Here is a 27,899-nt window from a genome sequence, read left to right as displayed (position 1 = left end):
GGCTTTTCTTGTTGCGGAGCACGGGCTCTAGGCACGTGGGCTTCAGTAGTTGTGGCATGTGGGCTCAGTAGTTGTGGCGCATGGGCTCAGTTGCTCCGCAGCATGTGGGATCTTCCCCGACCAGGGCTCGAACCCGTGTCCCCTGCATTGGCAGGCGGATTCTTAACCACTGTGCCACCAGGGAAGCCCCTTCATGGTGCTTTTTGCTGCATGAGTGTTTCTCAAAGTGACCGGCTAACCACCTGCTTCAGAATCCCCTGGGGTTGGGGGGTCGGGGGAGATGGGCATGGATTTCCAAAATGCAGATTCCTAGGCCCTACAACAGACCTACTGAGTCAGACTTTAAAATTTAAACAAGCTCCTCTGGAGAGTCTTTAAAGGCTGAGAACCCTTGGGTCAGGGACTAGAAGACTCACACAGTCTTTGGCACTGAGATGAGAATTTTAGAAATCCCGATATATTAACTTGTATCAAAGTGCTGTCACAGATAATGTGCCAATATTCTTCCGAGTACTACAAAATATATTTTCTCTGATGTGTTTGCCAACCTTCACAAATGTTTAAAAAAGTCAATTGGCACTGAAATAATGTCCTAATACAGCTAGATTAAACACACATTTAATTCACTCAGCCCTGGCAGATAGTCATTTCTTTTAGGAAGAGCTGTTTCTGGTCTGTTATTAGAGTCACCCTCTTTCAGGCAGAGATCAATAACACAGGTGGCCGTGCCGACAGAGAGACGAGCAAAGGTGTTTCCTCTCTCTCTCTCTCTAGTGTATGCTGAGGAGTGTAACCGTGACATTGCAGAGCCGGCTTGTGATGGTGTCACTTGCCCAAACCAAAGTCAGTCCTTCAGTGTGATGAGCCCTGAAACTCTTCGTTGGCCTTCACACAGCCACTCTCATGGTCTATCCATCACTGAGCCATGCAGACGAACCCCTCGTGTAGCTCTCCCATTCAGCCTCATTTCCATCTCCACCAGCTCTGGCCCAGCCACAAGTATCTCTCCTCTGGGTACCACAGTGGCCTTCCTACCAAACATCTTTTCTACATCAACGGTTCTCAACCAGGGACAATTCTCCAATCCTCCCTGCTCCCTGTGAATCCTAATCCACACCTGCCAGGGGTCATTTGACAATTCCTGGAGACATTTTTGGTTGTCACAACTGAGGGAGGGTGTGTGTGTGTGTGTGTGTATTACTGGCATCTAGTTGGTAGAGACCAGGGATACTGCTAAATATCTTATAATGTACAATATAGCTCCTCCACATCCCAACAAGGAACTATCTGGTTCAAGATAGTGTCAAGGTTGAGAAATCCTGCTTTAGATGGATCCCCTACATCCCACAGATCTCAGGTCAAAGCCCTTCACTGATTGCCTTAACAGTACAAACCCTACTGTTATTGGTTCTCACAGTCCTGGGTACTCTCCCTTGACTGCATTTTTTCAGTATGTACTGATATAATTAGTTGTGATTATTTGCTTAATCTCTGTTTCCTCCATTAGACTCTAAGCTTGATGAAGGCAGGGATGGTGTTTATTGAGCCCACTTCTCTAGTCCTAATGCCAAGCACAATATCTGGCCCACAGCAGATTTACAATAAACACCTTTAAAACAAATGAACTTACTCTGTGCAAATTCATATGCAATCATGAAACACAATGGTTAGTATAGGTCCTGCCTACTAGAAAATTACATTCTTGAAGGACTACCTGAATAATCCATATTTCAAGATAACTGTTTTGTAGTATAAGAAAACCACAATGGCAGCAGGTCGGAAACTTTTTGGTCTCAGGACTCTTATACACACCTAAAATATTATTGTGAACCTCAAAGAGCTTTTGTTTAGGTGATTTACATCTATTGATATTTATCATATTAGAGTCATGTCTGAGAATTTTTTAAAAACAAAAAAACAGAAGCATACATTCCATTAGCTGTCAGTGGTGACTTCATCATACATCACCTCTGGAAAACTCAACTGTACCCTCATGAGAGATTGAGAGTGAAAAAGGCAAAACACTTCTTAGAATTGTTACAAAAATGATGTTGATCCTGTGGACCACTCAGAGGGCCCCCAGGACTCTCAGGGGTCCCTGAAACATGTTTGAAAACTACTGTACTACAGGAATCCTAATGCTATACAGATAACTTCCTGCAGAGGAATCAGGGCAAGCTACTTGGAAATGGCACATCTGAGTTGGCCCTTACAAGATGGGAGGTATCAGGACACCAGCGGAGGCACACACCTCTTCTGCTGGCCCTGTCTAAGCTATAGTGGACAAACTATAGCTAGAGAATCAATTCTGGTCCACTGCTTGTCTTTGTAAATAAAGTTTTATTCGAACACAGCCATGTCCATTCATGTATGTATTGTCTATGGCTACTTTCGCGCTAAGATGGCAGAACTGATAGTTACAATAGAGCCCGAAGGACCTACAAAGCCTAAGATACTCACTATCTGGCCCTTTCCAGGAGAAGTTTGCCAACTCCTGTTCTTTAGAATAATTATAAAGGCAAATGTTTCAGTCAAAAATTAACTTGATGTTGAATGACATTTTTGTTTGTACCACTCCACCCCTAAAATGGACTGGGGGTTAATGAGTGGGTAAGGAAGGTGAGAAAGAATATACCTTCATGAGGTGGGATAAAAAGACCATTAGCTTGGTGAGCCATCCTGAGACCTTTGCTTCTAATCCTCTAACACACTGGGAGACTTAGGGCAAGTCATCCCAACCTATTTTGGGATGCTGAGGAGGGAAAACTTACCCAATCGTCAGAGCTGCTCAGAGATGAAATGAGCTGCTTTTCTAGATAGTGAGCCTCCTACATGTGGAAGCTGGCTGAGGCTGTGGCTTTACAGATAGGAAACAGATCTTTGAGAATCAGATGAATAACTGTGTTAAATTAGGGAGCTTCAGTGGGTAGGAGGTCATATAAATGAGTGAGAGGACTGGAGTAAGATGAAGGGAGGGGGAGAGGTGGCCAAAGAGGCATGGTTCCTACTCGATTTTGACTGACTCCTGCCATGTGGGGACATGAGCTCAGGGGATCCAGAAATCTAGATTTTAAACTAAAATCTCTCAGTTTTTATAGTTTGGCTCAAATGTTGGGGAAAAAAAAAATAAAGAAGAACAGTATATGAGTCAAGTAAAACACATGTATGGATCATTTTGTCACCCAGGCCACCGGGATAAGATAAACTTTAGTGCCTCTGCCAGCTTAAAAATGCTTTGATACTAAGAGAATAAAAGAAATCCCTTATAATTTATTGAAGGCTTTTCGATTTTCAGTGTGTCTTGACATCTTATTTCACGTTTTTGTATTCAATAGCACAGTCAGGACCAGAACCCAGGACTTCTGCTGCCAAGTCTAGTGCTCAATGCTATGGCTGCAGGATCCACTGCACCAGAAAAAAGACCTGAACTCAGCAGAGTGGGTGGAATGAAATGGAAATGGGTGGTGACGGCGGAAGAGCTAACTAGGCCGAGTGAGCAGGGAGAGAGCTCAGCAGCAGGCTGTGCGGTAGACATCACCAGGGCAGCATGGACTAGACAAGACAGTCCACTTGGATCCCAAGAGCAGCTATTCCGCCCAGACCTTCCCTTGATTTCAAAGGCCCAGGAGCCAATGGAGCTAGTTTGACCCGGGTTTTAGTCACTTGCGATCTAAGACTTCCTACAAATACAAAGTCTTAAGAAGGGATTAAAATTTTGCACTACTATAGTGTAAAAGCAGCCTTAGACAATATGTAAATGAATGGGCATGGCTGTGTTCCAATAAAACTTCATTTACAAAGATAGGCAGTGGGCCAGAATTGACCTTTGAGCCATAGATTGCCGACCCCTGCTATAGGATCATTCAATGATGAATGTCCTGATGCCACCCATATTTCAAGGCCAGCTCACGGGTTATTTGGCTGGGTTATTAGACTAGATGATCTTAAAGATCCCTACTCACCATGAGATTCAAGGATGCTTTGGCCTGACTTTGTCTTAAGGATTTAAAGGTAGACTCTAAGTCAAGCTATGTTTGGAATGGAAAGTTTCTTCCGACAAAACATCTCCAATCATAATTACCAGTTGTATAACTGAACATATGTTGGTGGAAGCCTCAATTCATAGTGAGCCAGTTAAAATGCACGTAAGGGACAGCTAGCAGATCTTTCAAGTTGGAGTCCAGGCTGTTAATTACTTTTGTAAAAGAAATATATAAACACACAGATGGCAACTGTAGTAAATACGCTCAACTACACATAAATATCAAAATCCAGCCCACTCCTCAAGGCCTATCTCATATGCAACATACTTTTAGGAAGATTTCCAGATTCTCCCCTCATCCTCCCTCCCAATATGAGCTCTCTTCTTTAAAACCTCATGGCATGGACTTCTTATGACTAAGCAGTGGTTCTCAAACTTGAGCACGCATCAGAATCCCTGGATGTCTTGTCAAAACACAGATTGCTGGACCTCACCCCCAGGGTTTCTGATTCATGGGTTTCTCCCTGGCTCATGGAGAGCCAGGGTAGGGGCTGAGAATTTGCATCTCCAGCAAGTTCCCAAGTGATGCTCATGCTGTTGGTTTGGTGACTACATTTTGAGAACCATTCACCTAAAGCACAGTCTACCCTATAATATTTACTTTTGTGCTTGCCTTATTTCCCTAGCAGATTGTACATTACTTGAGGAGGGATGCTGTTGACGTTCATAAACCCTGAAGTATTCTGTGGGCATGCCACAAACATTTAGACACACCCATGGGATGAGTTGAGGGGTTAAGTTTTTGGCTAGGATGAACCTGACAGCTGTTTCCTACAACAGGAATTTCTGGAGCCCACAAGGAAGACAAATGCAGCAGACTTGTTCCCAAGAAGTAACCAGTAACCAGTACAGGAAATTTCTGTGGCTAAACCACGCTGTAATAGAATTCACAACACTGTCAAGTTCAATATTCTGGTGGAAGACCAAAACCCAAATGAAATCCATTAAATGGTTATGCAACTTTTCCTATACATATTGCAGTTCTAGTGTGTGTGTGTCTAAGGGGGGGTGAAGTGGGGGTGGACAATGACGAATAATAGAAATGCTAAATGGGACTTCCCTGGTGGTCCAGAGGTTAAGAATCCACCTCCCAATGCAGGGGATGTGGGTTCGATCCCTGGTTGGGGAACTAAGATCCCACATGCCGAGGGGCAACTAAGCCCGCGCCACAACTACTGAGCCCGCACTCCACAACTAGCCTGCGCAGCACAACTAGAAAGCCTGCACGCCAAAACCAAGATCCCACGTGCTGCAACTAAGACCCAACATGGCCAAATAAATAAATATATATAAAAAAAGAAAAAAAATAGAAATGCTAAAGGTTCTCTAAATACCCTTTATAGGAAAACCAAGAATAAAATGTATGTTGGGAATCAGACTGTATTTGGAGGCAGGGTCTTTAAAGAGGTTATTAAATTAAAATGAGGTCATTAGGGTGAGCTCTAATCCAATATGACTAGTGTGCTCATAAGAAGGGAAGATGAGGTTGCACAACTCTGTGAATACACTAAAAACCACTGAATTGTGTATTTTAAAAGGATGACTTTTACGTTATGTGAATTGTATCTCAATAAAGTTGTTATTAAAAGAGAAAAAAAAAATAAGAGAAGATGAGGATACAGACACACACAGAGGGAAGACCATGTGAAGATACAGGGAGAAGCCAGCCATCTGCAAGCCAAGGAGAGATGTCTCAGAAGAAACCAACCCTACTGACACCTAGATCTCAGACTTCTAGTCTCTAGAACTATCATTAAATAAATTTCTGTTGCTTAAGCCACTCATGTGTGATAGATTGTTATGGCAGCTCGAGAAAACTAATATAGACTCCAAATCATTATTTTAAATAGCATAAAGGGTATAAAAGTTGCCAGGGAATCAAGACCATGCAGTGCCCCAGGAGTAGAAGGTGCCCTGTCCATCTACCCTTAGTTTTGGCCCTATTATCTCCAGCCTGGAGAATCCCCTCAGGTCCTAACTGGCCTCCTTTCCCCACTCATTTCTCCCCACAGTCACCAGAGTGATACTTTCAAAATGCAAATCTGATGATGCTTACCCCTGAAGTGCTGAAGTGCTCACCACTTCAGTGGCATTTAACACCATTTAATGGCTTCACTTTGCCCTTGGGATAAAGCCAGACTCCTTGCCATGGTCGACAAGGGCCTGCATGGCCTGGTCCCTGCCAGCCTCCCCCATCTCTTTTCAGACCCTCCTCCCCTCCAGCAGTAGATGACAGTCACCTGGTTTTCTTTCTTTTCCTTCTAATACACCCTGCTCCCTCTCAACACTGGGAGACTCCCACTCCAAAACAGACATGACAGAGGTGCTTCCACGTGCAGATGTGTTATAGGTCCTGAAAGATGCATCTTGAGGCAGACGGCTTTCAGTTCTGACTGCTCTTGCCCCACTGCCTCTGTCAGGCTGGTCACTGGTAGAAACTGTCTAAAGAACAGCCTAAAAGCACTATTTACAATACCCAAGACATGGAAACAACCCAAGTGCCCATCAACAGAAACTGGCTTAAGAAAATGTGGTGTGTGTATATATATATATACAATGGAATGTTACTCATCCACAAAAAATGAAATATTGCCATTTGCAGCAACATGGACGGACCTAAAGAATATCATACTAAGTGAAGTCAGACAGAGAAAGACAAATATTACATGATATCGCTTACATGTGGAATCTAAACAATAATACAAATGAATCTATATACAAAACAGAAACAGACTCACAGACATAGAAAACAAGATTATGGTTACCAAAGGGGAGAGGGATGGGGGGGGTGGGAGGGATAAATTAGGAGTATGGGATTAACAGATACAAACAGATACTGTACATAAAATACTGTTCCCTGGGCTATACAGAAGCAACAAGGATTTACCGTATAGCCCAGGGAACTATATTCAATATCTTGTAATAACCTCTAACGAAAAATAATCTGAAAAAATATATATATCTTTGGTGTACACCTGATATTAACACAATATTGTAAATCAACTATAATTCAATTAAAAAAAACAGCTGAAAACTGTTAAAACATTTTCAGTGTTGAGTGAGGGGAGTAGTAAACAGTGAGGCATACCGAGATTTACAAGGGTGTCCTTCCCAAACTAGGCATGGGCGAATCCTGTGACGGGCACCATTCTTCTGGGAATTGTAAAAGGAGCTGAAGGGTGACCTTCTGGGCCTGTCGGCCAAAACGAGTCACCTGCTCTGATGGGCATGATGAAAGGGTTCTTTCTTTCTAGTCTGGCTTGCTCACTGCCCTTCCAGACACAAAGAGAAGAGCAAAGCTTCTATCCTATGGTCACTGTCCTGTGTCTCTTTTCATCATCATTTAATTATAGAGACCACACTTTCTGAATGAGATACTGAAACGCATGGTTGGATGCATGGCCTAACGACGGGATGGAATATTTGAAATGAGGACAGTTGTACGTAAGGACATTAGACTCACAATGAATGGACACTTTTTACCTTTGCCCCATTTACCTATAACCCAAATAAAGCTGGATTTGCCTTCTGCTCAACTTCTGTGCACAACTGTATTAAATTTTAATAACTAAAAGAAACATAGCCAACAATCAAAAGTTATAAGAAAAAGCAATTCAAATATCTGCTGGCTTCTCTTTCAACGAACAGCCAAGGGAGAAGGCATCTATTTAATAACTAGCAAAACAGAAGATAACTCAAAGGTTTTCTCATTCACTGCCTTATTTATCACAAAACATGAGTCAGGTGAGGCAAAATCACTCCACCTATTTTATAGATGAGCAAACTGAGGCTCAGGGAATTGAGATTGTCCCAGACTCCAACCCAGGCCTTTTGACAGCTAGTTCAGCGAGTTTTCTTTCCTACACTTGCGCACACGCATGCACAGACACACACCACTAGACTCCCTTTTCACCATTCTGCATCCTAAAATACTGTTTTTTTTTTTTTTAATTTCTTGACACTAATGGCAGCAAAAAATGACTATTGCCAATGTAAGTTCAAGAAATCCCCAGAGATTCACCAACATTTGATTCCCAAACCCCAGCTAAGTGTGGAGCTCAAACAAGAAGGAACAAACATCAATGGAGAATACACGCATTTTCACTCTCGCAGCCTTTCTAAACTAGATTAATGCCTCAAAAAAAAAAAAAAATCTACCAGAATACCTCTCTTCTAGCCAAAGAGGCATTCTGTCCCCAGTCAACTCCAGGAACCCTGGTACAATAATTAACATGTGGGCCAGAGGCCCAAACTCACTGGCACAGGATAGATTTTCAGATGAGAAACAGAGACGCCCCAAATCCCACTCACATAAAAGGCTTATTGATATTATCTGGTGAAAAGAATACAGATTGCAAGGGAGACAGCAAGGCAGAATTTTGGCTATGGAGGAAGTGGGTGGGAGGAAGGGGTAGGCTTCTCTCCTATTTCAAAGCCCCTTAGATTTTCACCAGAGCATTCTCTAAGTTCATACCCTCAAGTGGACTTCGCTACTGGCTAACGAGCATTTCCCCATAGCACAGAATGATGTCGCAGAAGCCAAAATAATCCAGGTCAGCAAACATTCCAGTGGTAAAACAGAGGGTTTCAGAGAGCTCCCATGGGCAGATCAGCTGAGGGTGATGCCCAGGTGCCCTGGACTTGGGGCTGACTCTCAGGAAAGAAACAGCCTCAATGAGGGCAATGACTTTCACATCCAGAAACCCCCAAAAAGTGATTTGATTATTAGAAGGAGAGAGAGGAAAGAAATTAGGGCTAAAAAGCCACATGATGGACCAGAGGTCTGAAAAGTGCCAAAGAAGAGGATGGATGTGGACACAGGCACTCCTTCCACCTGCTCTTGGGCCCTGTGCTGGGCATGGGATGCGTAGGGCCCTGGAGATGGAGGACAGTGGCTGCATGATAGATAGTTAGCCTGCTTGTGCTTCAGACTCTTCTCAACCTGGAGATAAATGCAGAACCCCCAGGTCACAGCCCAGCAGAGGGACCACAAAGCAGACCCATAAATAGAAAGTGTCCTAGCCTTCCTAAGGACAAGATGTCCTAAGATTTCCTTGAGTCCCCTGACGCAAAAAGCTTTTCCTTAGTGAGCATGCTACAGTGATACTAGCATTATCCTGGTGTCACTTTCCTGACACCCACCAAGGCCCAGGGAAGACCTTGCTCCAAGCAGAAAGTCCTGAGTCAGCACTAACAGATTACAAAGTTCATTTGCTAATGCTAATACCATCTTCATTGGTGTAGTTATTTATTGGGCAATATTTACTGGGTAATTTCTATGTGCCAACAACTGGGGACATGCTGGTGAATAAAATAAGCATGTTTCTTCTCCTTTGGGGCTTTACAATTCCACAGGAAAGATACACAGTAAGCAACTAAACAGATAATTACAAAGTGTGACAAGAAAGAAGGAAATGAATAAGGCTTGGGGAGAGAGAATCTGAAGGTAAACTATTTCAGCTGAGACTGCAAGGAGGCAAGGAATCCAGCCATGGAAGACCAGGGGCAAGAACAATGCAGGTGGAGAAATAGCATGTACAAGGGTCCTAAGGCTGGAAAGTACCTGGTGAGTTCAAGGAGGCCAGCGTAGCTGGAACATCAGGGCCAGGAAGAGACCTGCACAAAATCAGTTGAAGAGGAAGCTCTTGAAATGTACAATGCCTGGAAGTTCACCAAGCACTTTCCCAGGTGTGATAACAGTTGAAATAGTCCTTTGAGGTAAGCAAAGATAATAGGACAGACCCACTGAACTGATGAGGATATTAGCAGATGTCACAGAGCTAGTAGGAGAGCTGAGATTAGGAGTCAGTTCTTCTGTATCTAAGCCTAGAAATCTTTAAAAAGGTTTCATATATATATAACTGGGTATAATTTACAAATAATTAAATATATAACTCTTAAATACAAAAAGTTTTGACAAATATATAAACCCATGTAAACAACATCTCAGCCAAGACAGGGCACATTTCCATAATATGGAGATAATCTGCTATAACCTTTTGCAATCAATCATTCCATCCCCCAACGAGAGGCAAGCTCTGTTATGATTTCCATCCATATAGATTAGTTTTGCCTGTTCTTGCACTTCTGATAATGGAATCATACCGTATGTGCTCTTTTTTGTCTGGCTTCTTTTACTCAGCATGCTTTTGAGATTCATTCATGCTGTGGCATGTATCAATAGTTGGTTTGTTTTTTTTTTGCTGAGTGGAATGCTTATCCATTTGTCCATAAATGAACATTTGGGTTGTTCCCAGCTTTGGGATATTATGAATTAAGCTTCCAGGAACATTCCTGCACAAATCTTTTTGCAGATTTATGTTTTCATCTCTCATGGATAAATACCTAGGAATGGAGTTGCTGGATCTTAATTAGGTGTGTGTTGAGTTTTTTTGAAACTGCCTAACAGTTTTCCGAAGTTGTACCATTTTACATTCCTACCAATAATGTATGAGGAATTTAAGCCCTTTTGGCGGGTGGAAAGAGGTGGCTTTAATTTGCTTTTCTCTGATGACTAATGATGCTGAGCATCCATTTGTAAGTGTCTGCTACAATTTCTTGCCCATTTTTGCTGCTCTTAGTGTTCTAAGAAGTCATTGCCTACCTCAAAGTCATAAGATATTCTCCTATATTCTCTTCTAGAAGCTGTATAGTTTTAACTTTTAGTTTATGAAGGTCTATGATCTATCTCAAATTAAGTTTTGTGTATTGACTAGTGATGGACAGGCTTGTCAAGTATAAGGATGCCTTTATTTTTATTTTATTTTTTACTTTTATAAAAAAGTCTTTATTGAATTTGTTATAATATTGCTTCTGTTTTATGTTTTGGTTTCTTGGCTGCGAGGCATGTGGGATCTTGGCTCCTCGACCAGGGATCAAACCCACACCCCCTGCATTGGAAGGCGAAGTCTTAACCACTGGACCGCCAGGGACATTCCTATTTTTTACTTTTTATTGTGGCATAACTTGCATAAAGTGTATAAATCTTAAGTGTAAAGTTCAAGAATTTTACATTTGTTTCCTCCATATAACCACATTCAGATCATTTGAAGACTTCTTTTTATTGTCAAAAATATTAGTTAGGGACTTCCCTGGTGGTCCAGTGGTAAAGAATCCATCCTGCAATGCAGGAGAAGCAGGTTCGATCCCTGGTCGGGGAACTAAGATCCCACGTGCTGTGGGGCAACTAAGCCCGCGCGCCGCAACTACTGAGCCCGTGCGCCTAAACTAGAGAGAGAAAACCCACGCGCCACAACTAGAGAGAAGCCTGCGCGCCACAGCGAAGAGCCCCCACGTCGCGAGGAAGATCCCACTTGCCGCAACTAAAAGACCCCACGCAGACAAAAACTATATATATATGTATATATTAGTTAGCCTCACTACATTAGCATTATTTTAAAGTAATAGTTATTTTGCCATATTGATTTTTCTTATACGCATGCATTTGACAGAATATTATGCATTTGTGGCTTGGTGCACACATAGATTTGTAAGCCCCAGCAATAATGCTCTGACTCCCCAGTGGTCTGTTGCTTGCAATTGTGGAGCAAATGCACTATTCCCTACTGACACATGGCTCCTGTCCTCAAGGAGCTTATAATCTAAGAGGGGTGCTAGGAAATGCACACGAATAAACCATGTTGAGTTACAGCAAATGACCCATAGCCATAAGAATGTTTTAAAACAGGACTGGCGGTCCAGTGGTTAAGACTCCATGCTTCCACTGCAGAGGGCGCAGGTTCAATCCCTGGATGGGGAACTAAGATGCCACATGCCACATGGCATGGCCAAAAACTAAAAATAAAAAAAATAAAGAGAGACACAGACAAGAATCCTATTTTTAAAAAAAAAAATAAATAAAACAAGGGCCATGGACTTCAGAAGAGGGAATAAAACCACTTCAGGAATGCATGAGAGGAAGCTTCTGGCCTAAAAATGGCTAGGATTTTGATAAATGAGGGTAATTATATGAGGTAATTGCCAATGGGAAAAAGGGTAAAATAACAACAACAGCAAGTGCCTTAGTTAGGATCCTTTCCATTGTAATTTACAGAAACCCAACTGAAACTAGGTTAAGCAAAACAGGGAATCTGTTGGTTCTTGCAACTGGAAGGTCTACGGGTGGGGTGGGGTGGGTAGCCTCTGCCTTCAGATCTGGCTGGATTCTGAGGCTTTACTATATGGTCAGAGCTATGACTTCTTCTATTTTTCAGACAGCTTCTTCCCACATGGTGGACAGGAATGGCCACCAGAGCCTCCAGAGCCTCATCTCCTCAGCTCAGCAATCTCAATGGAATGAATACTTCCTCCCAGTATCTCCCTATCCAATTCCAGGGAATACTATGGTTGGCCTCTCTTGGGTCTAATGTCCATTGATGAACAAATCCTTGAGGCACACGTAGATGGGATACTCTGACTTGCTAGTCTAGGTCATGTGCCACCCCCTGGGGTAGGGGCAGAACACCGTAATTGACAGCTCATTTGTACTATTACATGGAGTTGGGGGGAAGTTCTTGCAAGGAATCAGATGGAGAGATGATAAAACATGTTGGACAGACAATCTGGCTATTGTATCAATACTTCATTAAAAGGGAATGTGGGCTTAGAATACGAAATGTGAATGGGGAGCAAAGTAGGAGGAGACTTTGCTTTGGACACTGAGGCACTGGCATGGAATATTGCCTTTTATGTCTTTTCCCAAGCGGAGAGCCTCTGGCCTAAATATCAAGAGCTGTCTACTCAACAGACCCCAGGGCAGCCTGTGCAGCCTGGCATTTAGTGGTCACATGAGTCATGTAATACCAGAGTGTGAATTATGGGCTGTGCAGAAAATGAAGGCACACAGGGAATGGAGATGGCCTTCTACAGTCCTTTCTGGGTCTATCTTTCCAGTGTAATCTTTATCAAATTTGAAGTAAACTTCCTTTATAGTTACAAAGATGAACTAAATAAGAGAGATTAGGCATTTCTGTATCATCATTTTAGATTGGAATTCTAATGTTGGAAGAGGTCTTAGAGGTCATCTAGCATAAGGGTCGGCAAACTGGCCCACAGGTTAAATTCCCCTCCACCTTTATTTTTGGAAATAAATTGTGATCGGATTGCCACCTCATCCATTTGACCACATATTGTCATGGGCTGCTTTCATGCCTCAGAGACCGTATGGCCCACAAAGCCCAAAATATTTACAACCTGGCCCTTTACAGAAAAAGTCTGCCAATACATGCTCGCTATTCAAGCAGGACTGTCCTCTACAACATTAATTTCACTGCTGACTCACGCCTGTATCAAAAGAGACAATTCACGGAAAGTTTAGAATATAGTTTGACATATAATAAAGCCCTCCTTAAATGTTAGCTAAATAAGAGTCCTGGGTTATCAGTACATACCTCTGCTCCCCTTTCCAATGGAAAGATCAAGAGGTGACTGGTCCTAACCATGTGTTGATTAATTTGTATATTGAAAGGGGTTTTCCAGGACTTCCCTAGTGGGGCAGTGGTTAAGAATCCGCCTGCCAATGCAGGGGACACGGGTTCGAGCCCTGGTCCAGGAAGATCCCGCATGCCGAGGAGCAACTAAGCCCGTGCGCCACAACTACTGAGCCTGCGCTCTAGAGCCCATGCTCTACAACTGCTGAGCTGACGTGCCACAACTACTGAAGCCCGCGCACCTAGAGCCCGTGCTCCACAACAAGAGAAGCCACCGCAATGAGAAGCCCGTGCACCACAGTGAAGACCCAACGCAGTGAAGACCCAACGCAGACCCAACACAGCCATAAATAAATAAATAAACAAATTTATATGTTAAAAAAAGATACCACCATTTAAAAAAAAAAAAGAAAGAAGAAAGGGGGGTTTTCCCAACACATTCAAATGTATTTCACTACTTTACTGCTGCTAATCATTACTGCATGTGTGCTAAGCATCTAACACCCATTCCCTTACTCAGCCGTCCCCTATTACCCCCTTCTTGAGAGGAAGCTGAAGCTGTGTGTGAGGGTGGAGAGTAAAGCAAGTCACTGAAGGCTGCACAGCTAGTCGGTGGCTGAGCTGGAATTTGAACCCAGGCAGTCTGACTCCACAGCTCAAATGCTTATCAAATACACTATCTAAGGCGTCTCGATTTGGTCAGTAACCCAGTTTTTCAAAGTATCAGTTCGCACAGTCCCAGCAATCAGAATCAGGTAACAGGTCCACTTGCGAGTACAAGAGCAGTAACGCTGACAGCAATGCAGAGTGTGGCTGGGGGAACCACTGCCAGCTCATCCTCTCTGCTCCCCACGCCTTCCCCTCTCATCCACTCACACCTGCTCCACGGTGCTTAGCCTGCCTCTACTGCCTCTGGGCTCTCCCATCCATCAGGTGCGTGTTGCCGCGGAGATCTTCCTAAATAATGCACAGCTTGGTGGTGGGTGGGGGGCGGGGGATGGTGTCACTGCTCAGCTCAAAACCTCTCATGGCTCCTCACTGGCCACAGACTGTAACAAATACTCCCCGGCCTGGCGTGTAAAACTCTCAGAGATCTGATCCTCACCAGCTCCCCAGTCTTATTTCCTCACTGGCCACCTCCTCATACTCCACAGATTACAGACAACCGGACTTCCTGACCTTTCCCGAAACTCTCTGTATCTGTTTCGCCCTCCCTGCGACAAGCCAGGGGCCAGGGATGCAGAAGTTCTATCACAAGCGATTGTGGAAGCTTGCCTGGGAGAACGGATGGATGAGCCCATCTGGAATGCCCTTCGTCCACTTCCAAGCTACGTCTCAAGGTCTAGACTGAGTGCTACCTTCTCCACAAAGTATTCCCCAGGTCTTCCAGGGGAATTTGGCCTGTCTCCCTCTTCACTCTGTCCTTCCCTCTCAGCACCCAAGAGGGTTTCGCCATATTTTAGCCACACATGCTCGTGTCTGCCCCTGGGTGATACTGGAAGGAGGCCGTCTGAGGTCACACTTTCTGTCCTATGCATCTCCGATCCCACAGCTCCTGGCACATCGCCATACACAGAGCAGGGATTTGTGTCATTGCCCTAGTGAACAGGGGAGCAGTGCTGGGACATCCAACAGGAAACAAGACCAGCCACCCTAACCCATACTTTCCCCCCATGACTCTCGTCACAGTAAAATGGGGAAAGACGGTGAAAAGGAGGAAGCAGGAAGGAGGGAAAAGATCCTCGGAGTCAGCTCGACATGGTTTCAAACACCTGCCCCACCACCTCCCAGCTTGTGTGACCAAGGCCAGGAGACTGTACCTTTGAACCTCATTTCCCTTTTACGCAAAATGGGAGTATTAAATATCCCATATGAAATTCATCCATTCACATATTCATTCACGGCTTCATTGCTTATTAAGTATGAGATTTAGGGCCAGCGACCTCTTTTCTGAGCCTCGGTTTGCACCTCTGTAAAATGAGGATATTATAGCATCTACCTCACAGGACTTCCGTGAAGGTTAAGTGCATTCATGTCTATGAAGAGCTTAGCACTGAGCCTGGCACACAGTTAATGCTCAACAAACATGAACTGTCATTGGCAGTCATCATTTTGTGCCAAGTGCTGTAATGAGTTTGGAGGACTCAGCAGTGAACAAAACTGGCCTGTCACAGAGCCATCATGTGGCTTATAGTCCAAAAGGGGAAAGAGACAGAAATGAAGAAAACAAGCTAATGGCTAAAACAATTACCGACTGTGGTGAGTTCTGTGAAGGATGGTGAAAGCCAACAACACAGGGGGGGACCATCCTTAGATACAGAGCAGGGAAGGGCCATGCAGGATTGTTGTAAGGATTAAATAAATACTATTTGTAAACAATTGCACTCAAATAGGCTGTAATTGGAAAAGAATGTCTCTTGAGAAGGAGGAGGAGAAAAAATGGGTGTGAGGCTAAGGCATCTCTGATGGGGTTTGGGCTTCTCTTTGTTTCTGAAATGCTGCCTCCCAGGTCCCTTCTCCTTACATGTAAAGGGCCCAGGCTCTGTCTCTGCCCTTTGAAAGAGGAATTTATGGTCACTTGAGGTTCCTGCGCCCTATAATCACAGGCAATTCTCCTTGTAGAACATCTCATGCTGACTGTGAAAATATCTAATTATACAGTTGCCTTAGATCATCCTTGGATGGGCAGGGTCTGGATCCCTGGGCTCTTTCTCCAGATTTCAAAAAGCAGGAACAGACCTCGGGCTGGCCCTGCCCCTGCACGCTGAGAGCAGCTTGCTGTGGGAAGATTGGCACTCGGTGGAGTGTGCTTCAGGTGCTTAAAATAGATCAACTGTATCATTAGACTATTGCAAAGCAGTCCTTTCATTGGCCCTGCTGGTGCTGGCGAGGACAAGAGATAACAGCCCATGGAGAAAGACCTGTGCTTTGCACAAAATTAAGCAGATGCGAGGAAAAAGCTTTTGAAATGATACATGCAGTAGAGAGTGGAATTCTGCCAAAAGAGGGGGTGGGCCTGTGGCACGAGCACACAGCAGTAACCACAGCACAGGGGGCAATAGGACAGCAAAATGGAGCCTGTCTGGACCTTCTGTCTGGATGGTGGTGCCCTCAGAAAAGAGGCTACGACTTCTGGGTTGCAGGGCACAACCCAGTAGCGTTGTGTGAAATCGTCAAAGGATCATCCATACTCTCTTGGGGACACAAAACCAGAGTGTGGGGCTAACTCCCTACTGCTCCTTCAGGGCCCTCTCCCTAGCGTGTTTCAAGTCCTCCCACGGTTCCTAGGCATGCTCCGCCCTGAACGCACCGCTCAGATACAGCCTAATCAGGGTTCTGCAGAGCAGTGCTACGACCGCCTCCTGCCCCTGCAGCCTGGAATCACACTGTTCAGCAGCCCACATGGCTCTGATGCCTCCGACTGAACCTGAGAGCAACTCAGTTCTCCCCCAACCATTCACTCCAATGGCTGGTGCCGTAGACATTGGGAAGTGATGGCAGTTGAGGAAGGAAGAGTTCAGGTCATGTTTGGGAGGTAGGAATGACCAGATGTGGGCACAGACTGAACACAGGAGAGTGAAGGAAAGGGAAATGCAGACGAGGGCTACTTTCTGACTACTAACTTATGTTCCTGGGTAGATGGAGGTTCTAGCAATCAACTGGGACCACAGAGTAGAAGAAGGTTTTTTTCTTTTAAAAAGAATAAGTTTATTAAATTTTAGTTTGAATTTGAAGTGCCTTGGAATATCCAGGTGGGCAACTTAGTAAATGGTAATAAAAATGAAACTAAGAGAGATCTTCATAAAGAAAAAGAGAGTGGGTTTTTTAAATTAATGAATTGATTCATCAAGTATCTTTTGAGCACTGACAATGTACTAGGCACTGTGCTTTGCCTTCTATGAATGACTTGCTATGCTGATTTCTTCCAGAGAAATGAAGAAAAATCTGCTCTCAAGTGAAGAAATTATGTTAGCATTATCCAATTTCTCACCTTTCTTTCTCACGCAGGAGACCCCCATCATAACAGAGGAGAGGTCTTGAGTAGCCATTTAGGGTCAATGTGTGACCTTTCAGTAATTATCCCTTAGCTGGGTGGGTGTATAAACTGACCTTACTGATATAGAGCTCATGCTGTTGACTAGATGTCCTCCACTGGAGCAGGCATGTCCCCCGTATGTCACAACAATCTCTGCAACAGTCCAGCCTCCCAGGGTACCTTCCTTTGGCTGGAAAAGGTACCCAGAGCTGGGACCAGTTATCCAGAACTGCTTTCCTTTGGTCTATGTCCCACCCCCTACTAACAGATTCTCCTGGAAGTGAAACTGACCTCTAGGAGATGGGGGTAGGACATTGTTTGCCCAACTGTATCCAACAGGATATGATCTCACCCTCTGGGAATGGGTCAGCTGGGGAAATAAGGACACGAAGCAGGATTTTGCTCACTTCAAGAGCACTTTACGGCATGGCATTGTTAATCAATTGCTAACTCCAGACAGGACTGTCTCCTATGATGAACAGATATGCTGCGGTTTCCTCAGATCTGTGTTTGATGTTATATGGATCATCTACTAGACTAGGGTTAAAAAATTCAAATGCCCATATATAAAATAGATAAATAGATAAAATAGATAAGGATTTACTGTATAGCACAGGGAACCATACTCAATATCTTATAATAACTTATAATGGAAAAAAAAAAGAAAAAAAAATATACACGAATCACTTTGCTGTATACCTGAAACTAACACAATATTGTAAATCAATTATACTTCAATTAAAAATAAATACAAATGCCTACAGTGGCAAGGTAACAGAAAAATATTAAGCTGTCCTTGTGCAATGTAATAGGAAGTGGTGGCAACTGTGGCTCTCTAGAGACCAGTACATGCCCCCCTGAACACAGGCAATTCTACTTACTGTTGTCTGTCATGTAGGAACATAGAGGCAGGGATGCAAGGTCTTTCAACTCTTTTTAAAGAGAAGCTAGAAATCCCAATTTTGATTTCTGAGTGTTTGCAAATAATTCAAACTCACTGAAAAGCTGGTGTAGGGCAAATAAAACACATCTCATCATGCTGGCCACCAGCTAGCCCATTTTGCCGGACCTGTATGATCCACGAAAGCAAGGACCATGCCTGATATATTTACTGCTGTGTCTCCAGCAACATGCTTGGCACAGAGCTGGTGGTCAGTAAATATTTGTTGAGTGAACAAATGAACAATCCAATTCTTGTTATCCATGTTGGACGTTCCCAGGAAGTAGGTAGATTGAAAAACACTACCACGACTGTAAATTCCATTTCACTGTTGAAATGCTACAGTTGTGCATAATGACCAGAATAGGGGTAAGGTGGGGAGTGCGTTTTCTGCAGACAGACTGACTGTGGAACACTGAGTCAGCACGGTCCTCTTTTCTGGGCACCTCCTACGTGTGAACCCTCCCCTTGAAGTTCTCAGGGGCAGGCTCCATCTCTGCTGGTCAGAGCTGGTAAAATGAGGGTTTAAACATCAAGACTAGGTAGATAACCAACTATCAGCATCCTACACTAGCCCTGGGGAGTGGCCGGTATTCAGGAAAACTGATCCACAGGGAAATATTCTCCTTGAGGAGTCATTTACTTAACAAACACTATGTTACGGATTTAATTGTGTCCCCTCAAATTCGTACAGAGATGTCCTAAGCCCTAGTACTCCAGAATGTGACCTTATTTGGATATGTGGTCTTTACAGAGGTAATCAAGTTAAAATGATGTCATTAGGGTGGGCCCTCATCCAATAAGACTGGTGTCCTTATCAAAAGGGGAAATCTGGACACAGAGATATGCATAGACAGAAAGTGAGTGTGAAGAGACAACAGAGGGAAGATGGCCACCCACAACCAAGGAGAGGGGCCTGGAGGGAACAGATGTTCCCAACCAACCCTGCTGACACTTTGATTTTGGACTTTCAGCTCCAGAACTGTGAGACAATACGTTTCTGTTATTTAAGCCACCCAGTTTGTAGTACTTTTGTGTACTTTTGTGTTACGGCAGCTCTAGCAAACTAATACACACTATTTTTATTCATTTTATAAACATTTGCTATATGCCAGGCACCATTTTAAGCAATTATTTATTCTTTATAACAACTTTGTGAGAGAGGCACTATTACTACACCCCCTGTGATTATCATTCGAGATGAGGATCAGAGGTACAGAGAAGGTAAGTGACTTGCCCAAGCACACACAGCAAGGAAAGGGCAGGGCTGGAAGGTGAACCCAGCTGTGCCCTTTAAAAACAATTTAACTGGCGAAACACTCAACAAGTAAGAGGTACTCACACACTTCTGGTTGTTTTCTGTTCTTTACAATGGTATCTGGCTAATGCCAGGTATTAGCCAGTTGTTGATATTCACGACACCAGATGTTATCTCAGCCAGATAAAGCTTTTGCCAGATAGGAGTGTTGGTGTTCAGAACTGATATCACTTCCTTTATGCAATGCAAGTACTCTTGAAATCACATTGTGATTTGCAGAGATGTGTTATACTCATTTTGGACTGTTTTAACATTGTTCCTTATATTATTCCTCTAACCATCCCTTAGCCTTAAGTGGTCATTTGTTAACAAGTGTTCCATTCATTTGGGAAGCACTGTTTAAAAAAAATCTCTATTCTTATGAAGTATACAATCATCTCTATTGCATCTGTTCTGCAAATTTAGAATTTCTTTAGAGGGTATCTTCCTGTGTTTGTGTTTACAATGGATCCTTTCCTCTAGGAATTCTTAGAGTTCCTGACCTGGGCAATGACATTACCAGAGGAAGGTCATCGTGCTCCTTGTGCTGGTGTCTTCAATGCTGAAATCCCTTGCCTCCCCAGATCCACTCTGCTCCCTCTCTACCCTGGGAGGCTGACCATGGTGGGCCCATCAAGCCAGAGCCTTCCTTGCCCTCTGGCTCCCGGTTGGATCGGGTACCGTAGGAAATCCAAGGGAGGAAGGAGAGAGAGGTCAGGATATTTATTCCCCTGGTTCCTTCCTTGGGGTGTTGCCATGAGCTGGCTGCCTTCTGGGAGCCAGAGGCCACAGCTCCTGCCAGGCAGTCCCTCCCCTACAGCTTACTGGGTCTCTGGCTTCCTTTTTAGGTCTGGGGGCAGGTGTGGTAAGAGTGGTAATGGGTCACTGTTACTAGCCTCCCAGTCTTGGGCCATCCTGGCTTCTCCTTGTTTGTTTCTCTACACCCTTCTCACACACTTGCAAAGACTCCTGTTTAACTCCCCTCAAACTGCACATCTGTTCCCTGCCAGGACCCTAAGACAGACTCTTCTCTTTCACCCTATAACTCGATCAGGTGCAAGGCCATGCAGATTTTATTTTCTAAAGCATCTTTCCCCTTATTTCTATTCTTACAGCCACCCAAATCCTGGCCATCAGACCTTTTCTGAACTAGGCTAATTGTCTCTCATCTAGGATCTAACTTCCTGCCTTGCCCTTTTAGACTCATGCCATATACAATACCAGGTTAATCATCTTCCTGAAGGCTTCCTGAAAGCCATGGCTCTCTTACGTACAGAACCCAGCGCTGGCCACAATACCAGCAAAACTGGCTAATTTTCAACTAGAGGGTTTGGCTCTTATGACACCATCATTTCAGAACTTTGCTCTACTCAATGGCCAACTCAACTTCAGATTCAACTTCATTCCCTGAGACCCACCACCACTGAGTTTCTCATGTTATTTCACTTAATCCTCACAACAACCCGATTGGCACTACTGCCAACATTTTATAATGATAAAAATTCAGGTTGAGACATGATCTATCCTGTCCAATATTATAGACTACATGACAGATCTTAAATTGAACTCAGGAATCCATACCCCAAAGCTTGGGCTTTTACTGCCCCAGTGTGCTGTCTGCTTATCCCATGACATCTTTGTGAGGGTTATATAACCCCTTAATGCTCTCTTCAACAAAACAAAGTCTACTCCAGAAAAGTAGCTTGTTGGCATGCCTAGCCACGATAACAACCAAGGAAGGGGCCATCAGAAGAAGCCAATGAAATGAGGGAGAATGGCTCTTGGTACCACTGTACATGGTATGCAGGACGCTCTCCAACCTCAAGATGAGCCAGTGCTGGCTCTGTGCCTAGGAAAGCCACAGCCTTCAGGAGCTCTGGGAGTTCCAACCCAAGCAAAGCACAGCATTTTACGACACACAGAATTGACTCTGGTGCTCAGGGCCTCTGACGCTCTGGGGTCAACTCAGTCTCCCCTGGCTTTGATTCCCAGGTCCTGGGAACTCCTGGGGCCAACAGGGAATGGGAGACACTGACAGGGAATAACCGAAGACTTACTGTTGCCTAAGAAAATGCACATTAGGTGGTGAGGCCCTCATGGCTCTGGGGATTATGTGAGAGCAAGGGGTCTGGGGTCAGCTCTTTGCTTGCTCTGTAGGTTCAGGAAAATGAGACCCAGGGGTGAGTGTGTGATGACACAGACAAGGCTCTGAAGGAACAGGGCCAAGGTGCACAGAGGAGAACATCATCGGGGACTGTTAGCTGGACTGGGGCTGGGAGGGTAAGGAGGGGCCGTCCTGGGTGAACAGGGGTGGTGGGCAGAGGGGCTGGTGCTGGTGGCAGGGAACTTTCCAGGAGGGAATGGAAGGAGGCAAACATGACAGGAACATGGAGAATGTAGAGGCACATGTGGATGAGGTTGGGCTGTGAGCAAGGCTGGGCCACAGGGGACCCTCCAGGCCTTGTTGAGGGGTTTCCTCTCGCATCTTAAGAGCAATGGGATCTGCATTTTAAGCGGAGTGTGATGCGGAGGGTGGATGAGGAGACTGAAGGGGGCTGGAGTAGGTGAAGGGAGACCAGTTAGGAGGCTGCCTCAGCAGGTTGGGAGTCAAATAACAGATCCCTGGAATTAGGTTGGGTGTGCAGGGGGAAGGAAAGGTTGGACAGTAGACCCACCCCACAGAGGCCAAGGTAGAAATGATGACTCTGCTTTCCCTGAAGCCCTTGGCCCAGGGGAGGTACCATCTCAGTACTAGCCCTGGGTGTCCTGCTCATGCCTTTGGTGTCTTGTTGTCTCTGCAAGGAGCCCTCCTCCCTTTTTCCTTACTGGCTCAGAGGGCTGCAGCCCACCTGTTGCATTCTGCCAGGTCTGGACCACCATCCCACTCTACATCTCCAAAATTACCCATTTCTCTCACAGCCCTGCTTTGTGGTGTGCTAAAGCTCAGCTAGAATTCAGAAGAAAGAATTCTGATGAAACTAAAATGTACTCTGAGGAGTCGCTGACTGGGCACTCCCCTGTTTTTGCCACCTGAGATGTGTTTCTTATTAATAAAAAAAAATTTACAGGGGCTTCCCTGGTGGTGCAGTGGTTAAGAATCCACCTGCCAATGCAAGGGACACAGGTTCGAGCCCTGGTCCAGGAAGATCCCACATGCCACGGAGCAACTAAGCCCGTGTGCCACAACTACTGAGCCTGTGCTCTAGAGCCCGTGAGCCACAACTACTGAAGCCCACGAGCCACAACTACTGAAAGCCCGCGCACCTAGAGCCCATGCTCTGCAACAAGAGAAGCCACTGCAATGAGAAGCCAGTGCACCACAACGAGGAGTGGCCCCTGCTCGCCGCAACTAGAGAGAGCCCGCGCACGGCAGCGAAGACCCAGCGCAGCCAAAAATAATAAATAAATAAATAAATAAAATTTTTAAAAAATTTACATATACTTACAAAGCAATCTCTCACAATCCTGTTTAATCCTCAAGACCACACTTCCACATTCCTTTCAATTTATGACAAAGATGTGACATCCGAGAGGTTGAGTGACCTGCTCGCTAATTTCATAAAGTCAACAATGACAAGAACCACAATGACTACTGCAGTGACAATGACAGCCTGGCCACCATCGCTGACATGATGCCAGCTACGTCCCGGTTACCACTCTCTGAACTTTACATGACACATGAACAATTATCTCCATTCCACTCTGAGGTAGGTCCCATCATTCCCATTTTGCAGATGAGACAACCATGCTGAGGACCACACAGTTAATAAGTGAAAATAGGAGAACTAGAACCTGGGCCCACCTGATTGCAGGGCCCACCTGATTGCAGGGCCCGAGCTATATCAACTCTTATGAGCTGTAAGACTGTAGCCGAGGCTCCTCTTCTCCAGATGAAGTGATTAGCAATGTAATAATAAGCGCATGCTTTGCCCCCACCTCAATGGTGACATCTGAACTGTTGGTTAGGCATGGCACACACTGTCGAAAATGTTATCCATCCAAGTACGTTTCAAAATCTAACAATTAGCTGCATGACTTGAAGAGGTTATTGAACATTAGCTAAGAGGTTTCACCTGTAAAACTGGAGCAATAATGCCCATCTCACAGGTTGGATGTGAGAGTTTGGGCAGATGGTGCAGGTGAAATGCATAGCCCAGTGGCTGGTAAAGAGTGAGGACTCAATAAGTGGAAGTGAAAGAAAAACTGAGTAACAGTTTCTCTTAGGTTCAATTTCAGGCATGAGGATTGAGTTAAGAATTTCACATCCTAAAGGGGAGAGCATTTTTGCTTACATCAGGTCACCCCAAGGACCTCATGCCAACGCTCTGTCCCTGTGACCTCATGACCTTGTCACTCCTTCACTCCTGCAACGTCTGATTTCTACCCTCTCCTTTTGCAGACTCCCAGGGTGGGGAGGAACCTCAATGATGATGAAGCCCAGCCTCTAAGCCTGAGCGTGAGTTTCTCCAGTGTGCCCCCAGGCAGCCCTTTAGAGAAGCACTTCCTCTTCGGGAACCTCAGGGGCCCCCAAGGCTGTCCAAGTCACTCTGTTTATTTTCCACTACTCCCAGAAAATAAACACACTCTCCCCACTTAGAAAAAGTATATGAGGCTGGAATGGCATTTTTGTTAGTCCTCTTCTTCTGCAGTATTCAATTCTATTGGTTGTTATTTGAAAATTTAAAAAAAGTAAAATCTGTTTCCTTCTTTTAGGAAAACTCAGTGTTGCTAATGGGATGAGAGTTCCTTATGATTCCAAAGAGAGAAAAGGGCAGGGTCTGTTGCTTGTTACCTTATTTCTTAGTTCCTTGAAAAATAAATGAGCTGTCTTTCTCTTCTGTCGTTTAGTGAGAAAGGACTCCCATAAAAACATTTTTTCCCCTAGAGACAGTGAGAAGCGACAGGCAGTTCACATCCTTACTTGTCTGAGAGCACACAGATGCAAATATGTGGCCCATTAGGTGATCAGTTCTACCTAATTTTGCTCTTTTCCTGAGCCTGGTGTGAAGCCACGGCCCTGTTCCAGATTGTCAAAATCAAGAGGCAAAATTCTTGGGCTGTAAGAGGCAGAAGGAGTCCAGCTACACTCGCTTGCTTAGCATAGCTATGTAATACACAAAGGAAGACAGCAGAGAGATGAGTCATACAAATACATAGTAAATAAATATATTTCATTTCCATCTCCCTGGCTTTCGCTTTGTTTTCCCCCCTTCCATGCCAACAGCCTTGAAATGGAGGGAGGGTGAGGAAACTGGGTTTGGTCTGGGCACAGCCTCAGAAGGTACTGATTTGTATGGCCGTGCTTCTCAGCTCTAGCTTTTTTAGAAGAAACTTGCAGATTCTTAGATTAGAAGGACCTCTAATTCAACCCTTCTCATTTCACAGATGAGCAATTTGGGATCCAGAGAGGAGATGGCAAAGTCATAGACCCAGGGAAGTCAATGTTCCTAGGGGTTCTCTGGTTTAACAACCCCACCTGCTGCTAAATAACCCAGACAAACAAAGCTGGTCGGGAGGCAGGAGGGGGGACTTGAACCCCGATCTCCCTCCAGGTGGCACCCACGCCACCCGCCCCAGCAGGTGCCCATGGTCAAAGGGACTATATTGAAGAGAAAGGGACTGGGCGTCGTATTTCTTACTGCATTTCTCAGCAGCTGAGGCTCAACCCAGCAGCAAAATGTCTGGTGCTGGCTCCGCAAAGCAGTTGCTGCTTCTGGGATGTTAGAGACCTTGGCCAAAGGGCTTGTCTCTTTTCTCTCATTCTCATGATGGCTAAAGAGCCTGCAGGTGTGTGAAAAAACCAGCCCTGTGCCCCTGGGGCTGCCTGCACACAAGAGCAGGATATTTCACAATCTCCAGACCCAAAGGTGGTTTCCTGATGATTTGTTTATCAAACTGCTCGTTCCTATCCCACGGCCTGCCCACATCCACCCACCCACCCACCAGCCCGAGGCCAGCCTCCCGGCTCCTCCCAGCTCCAGGACAAGCAGGGCCTTCCTTGGCTTTCCAGCTGTGAGCCCAGAGGTCTCCTCAGAGCCCCCCCAGTCAGACAATGGCCACACTACTGCTTCCGAGGCCTTCCCAGGCATTGCTAGAAGGAGACAAGCAGGCTTCCCCACAGAGACAAGTGGCGCTGCCAATAAAACATGAGCATATCATCGTGAAAAGCCGGAGCCATATCCCTGTGCCCAGGAGCGAGCACAGAAAGGACCAAGGAGGAGTCTGGGGGCCATGTGTCCCCCCGTGCCAGGCTTCCTTCCTCCTTCCAGGCAGCCCCAGCGCCGGCTCCTGCACCTCCCGCCCCCACCCTGTTCCCATGGCAAAGAAGAGGAGGACCCACTTACTGCTCGTGTTCATGGTGATGCCTTTGCACTGGGTCTTTCAATACGGAGACTCCAGATGCTTTTTAAATCTTGCGATCTTCCGACCTCACTCATCACCTGGGGGTGAAAAGGGCAGTCCAGTGTCAGCTCTGTATCCTCAAGTGCTCTCTCTCTTTCTGCTGTCCCCCTCTCAGTCTGGGCCGTAGCCCCTGGTCTTGAAGGCGAGTGGGCTAATGGGCGCAGGTGAGAGCAGGAAGGCGGAGGAGGCAGAGAGGACGCGGGCGCCGGATCCGCCCGCTCCTGGGACCCGACTGCCGGGCAGAAGCAGGGCTGGCAGCGTCTGCTCGCGCGCACCCCGACTATTGCAGCCCAGCGGCTCGGGAGCCCAAAGGGGGTGTGGACCACAGGGAGGCAGGGCGGGGGCAGCGCGCGGGGCGCCGGGCTCCGCTGGGCAGGGCGTCCCCACCCGGGCGCCGCGAGCAGCGACCCGCCCCACGACCCACCTCTCGGCCAGCGTCGGGAGCCAGAGGCCCCTGCCCGGGCCCCTGCGACCGGTTCATGAATCCTGGTCCTCGTCTGGGGTCTCGAATTCCAAGGCGAGCAAAGCGAAATAAGAGAGCTCGACATCCATGATGCGGTCTCTCGGGGTGGGTGCGCAGGGGGCGCGGCCGCTCGCTGCTGCCACCTGCTGGACACGTCGGCGCGTGTCCAGGCCCCGCCCCGCCCGGGCTTCTCCCTGGGTCCTGGGCTGTGAAGGGGGTCGGATGGGACCCTGTGTCCTGCGGCCAACAAGGGGGTACTTGAGCGCTGTTTCCCTCCCTTGATTCTGGGGTCTAAGGGCTAGACCATAATAGGAAAATAGACCCTTCATCGGGAGGGGCTGTGAAGAAAGGATTGGCTTTGCAGGAAGACAGTGTTCACTTCCAACTCTGCTTCTCACCAGCTGGGTGTAGTCTGGTCTTGAGCAGGTGACTGCTGTCTCTGCCTCTTCGTCCCCAAGTGCAGAAGGTGGCGACTGGACACGTGGATAAGAGATTAGGGGTTCCTTCAGTCTGCTAACTTCTGTCCCTACCTCCCCCTTCATATCCCTTATCACTGACTCATTTGTTACAATGTTTTTAATCATCCCTCTTCTCCATGAGAATATTAGCTCCATCAGAGTATGGGTTTTGTCATTTGGGATCACTGCCAGGCCCTCAATACCTAGAAGAGCACCAGGCACATAGTGGGTATCAATAAATATTTGTTGACAGAATGCCCCAGGTCTCTCCTGGATCTAATATCATGCAGCCCTCAAGGGTAGAAGCTCTAGGAATCCCCGCCTTGAAACACCTCCCTGTCTGAGGCAAACAGCAGGTGTGTTCCCTCATGACTCAACCCCACTGGTTCACCCAGTCTTCTTTGGCCAAAAGTTTTCTTTTTCCTGGAATCAGTTTTTGTAGGTGTGTATTAAAGAGACCTAAATTCTGATTCTCTTGGTCATGGTGAATTCAGTGAGGTGAGATTTTTTACATTCCCCTGACTACTTGCCCTGTCACCTTCTGAACCTAGTTTGTGGTCACAGAACCATGATTTCGGAGTGTAGAAGAACAAGACTGAAAGGGCACATAATCCCTGTGTATAGCATGTCTCTGGTTAGAGCATGGATAGAATAAAAAAGCTGTGAACACTCACGCCCCCAATTTGTAGACAACGAAACAGTGGGTCAGAGAGGCTGAGCCACCTGCCCTCAGACACACAACATGTGGTGGCAGAACTGGACTAGAGCTTCTCATTTCTAGGTTGGTCCCTTGTGAGAGTGAGTCACTGCATCAGTCTGAGATGCCAGGGTAA

At 45.7% G+C, this 27,899-nt stretch overlaps 1 protein-coding gene across 1 annotated transcript in view; it reads right to left on the bottom strand.

The window, feature by feature from the left end:
* The window catches only part of ABLIM3 (actin binding LIM protein family member 3), a 145,935-nt gene extending 119,222 nt beyond the window's left edge, over positions 1 to 26,713 (bottom strand). The window contains exons 1-2 of the mRNA XM_061189828.1: positions 26,570 to 26,713; positions 26,088 to 26,183 (exon numbers count right to left, since the gene is read on the bottom strand). Coding sequence (XP_061045811.1) covers positions 26,088 to 26,100 — 13 coding nt within the window. The 5' untranslated portion in view covers positions 26,101 to 26,183; positions 26,570 to 26,713. The remainder of the gene's footprint in view (positions 1 to 26,087; positions 26,184 to 26,569) is intronic.
* Between the last annotated feature and the right edge of the window lie 1,186 nt (positions 26,714 to 27,899).

The sequence above is a fragment of the Eubalaena glacialis genome, chromosome 4 (genome assembly GCF_028564815.1).
Source record: "Eubalaena glacialis isolate mEubGla1 chromosome 4, mEubGla1.1.hap2.+ XY, whole genome shotgun sequence".
NCBI lineage: Eukaryota > Metazoa > Chordata > Mammalia > Artiodactyla > Balaenidae > Eubalaena > Eubalaena glacialis.
The sequence above is the reverse complement of the archived record's forward strand: the minus strand, read 5'-3'. Positions and strand labels throughout refer to the sequence as shown.